General features: G+C 43.0%; 1 protein-coding gene across 2 annotated transcripts; it reads right to left on the minus strand.

The window, feature by feature from the left end:
• Nucleotides 1-2,786: 2,786 nt before the first annotated feature.
• On the minus strand, nucleotides 2,787-4,647 carry LOC139646631 (EGF-containing fibulin-like extracellular matrix protein 1). 2 transcript variants are annotated; one of them, XM_071522493.1, is made up of 4 exons: nucleotides 4,511-4,647; nucleotides 3,701-3,804; nucleotides 3,435-3,480; nucleotides 2,787-3,171 (listed from the first exon to the last, which is right to left on the minus strand). In XM_071522493.1, exons 2-4 carry the CDS (start codon nucleotides 3,779-3,781, stop codon nucleotides 2,867-2,869), a joined length of 432 nt encoding a protein of 143 aa, XP_071378594.1. In that variant the 5' UTR covers nucleotides 3,782-3,804; nucleotides 4,511-4,647; the 3' UTR covers nucleotides 2,787-2,866. The 2 variants fall into 2 exon arrangements, with proteins under 2 accessions (XP_071378594.1, XP_071378595.1); XM_071522494.1 differs by having other exon boundaries at nucleotides 4,521-4,612.
• Between the last annotated feature and the right edge of the window lie 2,371 nt (nucleotides 4,648-7,018).

A 7,018-nucleotide genomic window follows, 5' to 3' on the forward strand; every position in this document is an offset into this window, starting at 1 on the left:
AGTTAATATGCATACACAAGCCTACAACAAGCCACTTGTAGGCATCTCTGGTGGTCAACAGAGTATGTGAATGTGTGTGCGTGTGTGTGTGTGTGTGTGTGTGTGTGTGTGTGTTTTTTTGAGGGTGGGGGAGGTCATGGAAAGGCAAGGCATCATTAAGCTGTCACACATACAGTAAAGGTTCATAGTCTCTCTCTGTGGCCACTCTGGAATAGGGCGACAATTTCCCCTATGTGTCACTAGAACAACACAGGCTTAGGCTTGAGTTCAAGTTTAGGGCCAAAGGGGTTTATTGCCCATTTGCAAATGGTTATCAAACGTGGGAACACATCTTAAAGTGAAGTTTAAGAAGAAAAATAGCTTTCGTTTGCCTTTTAATCAATGCAAGGAATAGTGCACTTCAGAGTATCTAACTGTATCTTTAAGTATTTCTTTAACAAATGAATTTGTGCATTGGAAATTTGGCAAACTTTTGTACGCCTGCATTGTATTTAGCTGATTTCTTGTCTATTCACCACACACTACAGCAAGTCAACAAAACAGCTCAGCAGCAGTTAAAGCCATGACGTACTCTGGTAGTTCTGTGGTTATTTCGCCAGTGTCAGCCTTTCATCTTCGCCTTTGCCCTACCTGACTCTGCACTCCGAGCTTCCTCTACAGAGTGGTGAGTTAGCAGGGAGGGAGCCTGATGCACGCGCTATTTGATACACTGAGGTTTCCCCCATTGAAAGTGGATGGGAGATCCCTTAGTAAGCAAAATAGCGGTGCAAAACAGCCACTGTGGAAAAAAACGACCACTCTGTTTCCAAGAATAATTGGCTCATAGTAGCGAGTTAAGGGTAACGACGGAGAAACCAGAGACTGATGTAAACAAAGATTATATCACTCTACCAGCAGAAATATACACCCACATAACAGCACGAGACGCGCACCAGTTAAAACAACAGTCATTTCAAAGCGAGAAGACTGACAACAACAGACTATCTTTGTTTAGCCCATGCACCGAAACGGCATGCCAGTGAATGAATAAGTATTATGCCCATGCCAGCTAGCTCATGTGGTTACTCTAGCTGATATGCTGCCATGTTTTACACCCTAATAAAACCTAATTGGAGGAAGGAGTACCGCCATGGGTTTCAATTCAGAGAAACACATAAAGCACCTCACACATATCTTTGCCCCAGGTGTACAATCAAATTTGTTACTTTCACTGCAGCCTTGTGGCCACAAATCTCACCGCACAGCCACTCATGCTCCCTGCTAATTGGCAAGAGGAGCTCTTAACCACTGAGCACATAATTATGTCTTACATTACATTTATTGGGCTAACTCTGTAAATATCCCTTTATTCAATTTCAAACATCCCCACCCCCACCCCTTTCTCTCTCTTACTCACCCCCCCTCCCTCCCTCCCTCTCTCTCTCTCTCTCTCTCTCATGTAAACCAACACAGATGCCCAACTAAAGTCTGCAAGAGACTAGGACAGAAAAAGCAGAGAGATTCTCTCAAAGTTCAGCTACGAACATCTGGGAGAAAGCAACAAAGAATTGTGCCAGTTGTGTGTGTGTGTCTGCGTGTGTGTGTGTGTGTGTGTGTGTGTGTGTGTGTGTGTGTGTGACAGAAAGAGAGAGAGAATCTTTGAACCACTCCCCATTTGAGAAGATCAAAGAGCCTCTCTGAAACATGGGAACACACCCACACACAGCCTTGCACAGCTACCACAAACACGAGATAGTCAAGGCCCGGAGAATATCTAGGTGTAATGGCTATATCTTAGCACACAGCTTGCCCCAGTATTACAAAAGCACTTTGGTTTGCCCCCAAAGCAGAAGTCCTCAACACCCAAAACAAGAACAATTTTCTTGTTTTAAGAAGAAGCTGAACGCAGGCCAAAAACATCATGCTGTGAGCAACCAGAGAGTTTAGAAAACATGACATCACAGCAAGGAAAACTGAGAGGCGTTCAACACATCTGGCAGCTATGCACGGTTTAGCTGATGATGACTGTCAAACAGATGGATGAACGGTTCACCTTCGGAGCTCTGCTTATTGAGGCTCTAAAGTCATTAGCAAGTAATTATTAAATACCTAGTCCTGCTCACCGGACACATTCTCCCAGGCTGCAGCATTGTGGCCAAGCGTTGTGTGTTTACAGATAAGTCAAATGTAATGTAGGCATGCTGCTGACATTCAGGAGGGAAAAGCCTCAAAGGCCAAACATCTATCAATATCGATATTTAACTGTCAATGTAACATAGTACACAGCAGTCAGCGGACCAACCGGGATTCCAGCACCTGCAAACACTTTGCATTATTTTAAGAGGGCTGTAATCTGAAGTCTCATGAAGGCCTGCTTGGCCAAACGTTTTTAATATTCTCTAGATAAATAGTTACTTTTAATGGAGCGAGTGTGGCGGCCATCCAATTTGTACTTGTAGACTATTTTTGTGGTTGCACCTCTGTTCCTGTTGATGGAGCTTGATTTCTCTCCTGAGGAGGCTGTCATCACCATTTACACAGATGAGAGGAATAGACTGCGTGTCATTGTTGTCAGGTGAAAACAATGTAACTGCAGCCTTGGTGATTTTCATGTTTATACATAAATTGAAGGACTACATGCTCCTCTATGAGAAAATTCCACAACCTTTGGGTTTGTGAAACCTTTTCAAAACCCATTGGATAAACTCAAACGTGTGGTTGTCAAGCTAAAAACAAGGCTGACGTTCTTAGTTTCTGAAAAGTTGACATTTTCGAGATACAGTGATGTGTTGGTGTACTGTAGCAAATTAAAGTCTGTTCTAATAAATAACTCAATTTTGTAGCATCTTATAACTAAAAGGGTGGGGCCAGGGTGCCAGTCTATCTCTTAACAAACTCGAGTCCGGCCAAAGCAAGTGGTCTTACCTCTGCAGAAGTTATGCTCATCTGCGGTGAATCCAGGGGTGCAGCGGACGGTCTGCCTGCGGGTGCCTGGTTGGACCCGCGGGGTCTGAGTCCGGCTTGGCGGGACAGGAGGGACTGGGGGAACGGGGTCCGGCTGCGGTGCCTGCTCCTCTCCATTACTGACAAAGATCTGGGCGTTCTGGGGGAGGCAGAGGTACCCGCCAAAGTGGTTGATGCACTTCATCCCTCCTTTACAGGCATCATCTACCAAGGTACACTCATCGATATCTGACACGGGGCAGAGCAGAGAGAGAGAGAGAGAGAAAGAAAGAAAGAAAGAAAGAAAGAAAGAAAGAAAGAAAGAAAGAAAGAAGGAAAGAAAGAGACCTTAGATATGCCATTTTCTTAGGTGATGAGTTTGTTAAACCATTTACCCATAACTTAAGCTTAGATGAAAACAGATGAAAAACAAATAGGACAATATCAAACTCATTCAGCACAAAAAGATGCCGGAGTGTGTAATGACAGATGCATAATCTGTCATTTCTCACCTCTGCACTGCTGCCTGACAGGGTCATACTCATACCCGTCTGTACACTGCAAAGAACAGAAAATTGTCAAGTGGATGACAAAGATGACATGTGTTACATATTTAGTATCCTTTCATGAAAAACATAAATCCTGAGTTCTCCAGACAAACCAAGGTAACACCTCTGTATCTCAAATATGCCGTTTTTTTCCCTGTAAAACCTGTACTTACAAAACATTATAACTTGTAAAAAATAAAAAAAATAAAAAACAAAAAATGTTATCTTACCGTATAAGATATCGGTTCCTCGGCGTCCTGGGAGAGGACATGTGTAAAAACCGCACAGAGACACACGCAAATCCCCAGCATTTCGGCGAAACGTCGGAGCTGAACTGCAGGGAGATGTGATGCAGAGACGGGGAAACCAAATGGATTGAGCATGCACGATCATTTTTCCTTGACAAGCCTACACGTTTTAATACCAGTTATTACATCACTGATGGCATTGCTAAACGAGTCCCAACATCTCCCGCTGCTGGCGTGATGTTTATGTTGGCATCGCTCCAGCTAAATCTGCGACTTCAAGTGAGTGAAGTGTTTTTCTGCTGTTTTTCTCCAAAAGGATTAGTGCGTAATACGCGTAAAGATCGTGCGTAAACATGTCCTGTTGTGTCAGCCAGTGTCAGGGAAATGAACGAGTTAATTAGCCATGCAAAGCTGACTTACCCATATTAGCCTACAAGTTGATTAAAAATTTACACTTACACTGCAAAAATATCCACTTTACCAAGCCATTTGATCTAGTATTTTTTTTTTCTGAGTGGAGTGAGCTGCCTTATTCAGCCTTTTTTCCAAGATACTGACACTTGTTCTTGGAAAATTCCTTGAAACAAGTGAAACTACATCAGAAACAAAAAGTATCTCAACCCCACTGGCAAAATTTTCCATGTATGACAGATACGATTTTAAGATTGAACATCAGACAACATGACTTGTTAAGATGAATATTATTTTGCAGTGGAGTCCCCATGGTTGTCCTGTGTGCAAGGCACTACATATGCGTTAGGTTTGTCATCCTGGGTAGCCTTGGCGACGTACCTGGAGTTACCTGCCGTAATGCTCCTGGCGTTGTAGAAAACGTCCCCGGTTTATATTCTGCTGCAGATCCGCGAGTGCGCGCAGCCCAGGTCGGCCTTTACCCTGCAAATGGTGTAGTGAATGGTAGATAGTGGTCGGTGTGCAACCAGCGCTTCTGTGGAACATGCGGTTCGTACTGTATGAAATGCTGGGGGCGGTGTACCGGGCAGGTTGAGCACAGGGTTTCTCTCACCGGGTTGTGCGGATACGGTGCAGTAAAGTGATCAGCGGGCTACTGGAGAGTGGCTCCCTCTATAGACTGCCGACCAGTGATGTCGTGCTGAATTAAATGGTGATCATCATAAGAGCAATATAAACAAAAATCAATTATATTTTCAGAAAAGCTAGGTATATGCTTTCCTTCTTAACAGACTCTGTCTTAATACAACGTATGTCATTTTGATAATACTTACTGCAGTACACAATAATTTATGTCATACATACTTGTATCAACCTAAAAACGGAGGTAAACTCTATTCCACAAATGCAAAGGTGGGCAAACTGAGTTATGTTTACCTCCCACTAGGCTACATCCCCGCCGTGGACTGACATGCTCCATAACCCTCTACGACAATTACTATTGCAATAACTCATCAGATTATATGACCATATGGTAGCCTACTTGATGGCTTTTTTTGTCTCATGACTATAAAATTCGTATAATATTCTGTAGGGAGTTATAGTTTTGCAGTGATGAGGCCCTATGTGTACTGTCCTACATTTTATTATAGGATTTCAATTGTTATTTTTCGTTAGGGAACATAAACAAATCCATGTGCAATTTCATTTTTATAGGCTATTACCATTTCTGCACTACACCGTCTTCTCTGCATGTTGGGCTATATTAAGAATGAATCTCCATAAGGTTGGGAGCTGTGACATGCAGACCCCAACAGGCTGTGAGGGATCTCAGTGCCTCTGTGTGTGTGCGTGTGTGTGCGTGGAGCAGGTGCTAAAATCACATCATCTGTTGAAGACCTCTGTCAGCAACCAATACATTAGCCTCTAATACATCTCATGGTGTTTACAAGATGCCTGCGCTTCAAGAACATCTGCTGGACTTGGCATGGGTTTCTGGATTTCCCATGGGTGAAGAGACAGCGAGTGCTTACGTGTGTGTGTGTGCGCGCGCGCATGTATGTGTGCCAACAGCTTGTTGATGAGTGGATGGGGATGGACTTGGCACCACCTCCTTTAATGCCGACCTTCTAACCCCTCCTCAGGGTGTGGATGACAGAGGATTGCAGAAGCATTCTGCATCATGCCACATAGGTGCAGAGTCAAACTCACAGCTCCCGGCCAAAACCACTTGTCTTCTTGTCCGTTGTGCAAATCCAGTCCATGGATGAGCATTTTTTTTTAATCTTTAATATGAATATTTACCTCATATTTACTCAGGCCTGCAAGTTGAACACTTTGAAGTTTGGGAATTTACATAAGAGCTTAATAACATTGTCTTTACAGGTTGTTTGAAAAAAGATTTTGGTTCTGCTCTGTACCTTATGTCATACTCATGTCTGTTCACCTGAGGAGTGAATAAACCACTAAAGAAAATGGCATAAGCACAACTATATAAAAGGCAAGTAAATCATTATGCGAACATGGACTACCTGAGGAAACGATTGTGCAAAGGCTTAGCTTGACTCTTTGCTAAAAAGTTTATTTTATTTGGCACGCTATTCAACAGATGCACAAATAAAGGCAGAGACACAGAGATAAAGCACTTGATTAATCAAAGGCGTTTTGACATAGTCTATAGAGATTAATGGGAGAGTTTATCCAAGACTGATGAAAGAGAGGATGAGAGAACATTCCCTTTGGTCCTATTCCTCACTGGAACCAAATGAGACAGTTGTGCTTGCAAATCACAGAGGCACAGAGGCTGAGGTGGGTGGGTTCCTCCCCCGAGTGCACCTCTAGGTGTGAGAAAGTCTCCACAGAAATGTTATTGATGTCAAAGCACATGGTCCTTCTCACACTGAAATTACAAAAGCACTGGTCTTACCGATGCAGTACATTTGCGCAACGATGCATGGAAAATTAATATTTGCACAGAATGAGTGGAAAAAAACTGTTACCATGTTACCATGCAGGAAGAAAATGCTGACATATGACCTCAAGTGACCCTGGGGTCCTATTTGTTCTTAAGTGAACGAGAGAGGAACATAATGTACCAGATAGCACAAACATACATTTAAATGTCAGAGTGATAAATTGGATCTTAGCTTAACCTAAGTACTGCTTGGAGTTTCACAACATCTCTATGATCATTATTATCTAATCCCCCCTGCCCACCACTGTGACCCACACACACAAACACACACTCCTGGGGTCACCTTGTGGTATGTGTGTAGTGCATATTGCCGAGAATCTGTTTATTGTCATAGTTACAACTTGTTGAAAGCAGTCTGTGTGAGCAGGAATATAATTTCAGAACACATTACACACTTAAAAAGGACTAATATTCTA

This window comes from Centroberyx affinis, unplaced genomic scaffold (assembly GCF_046629955.1).
Source record: "Centroberyx affinis isolate AG114_WGS23_722 - 3 ecotype Tasmania unplaced genomic scaffold, CSIRO-AGI_Caff_v1 ptg000096l_1, whole genome shotgun sequence".
In the NCBI taxonomy this organism is placed as follows: Eukaryota; Metazoa; Chordata; class Actinopteri; order Beryciformes; family Berycidae; genus Centroberyx; species Centroberyx affinis.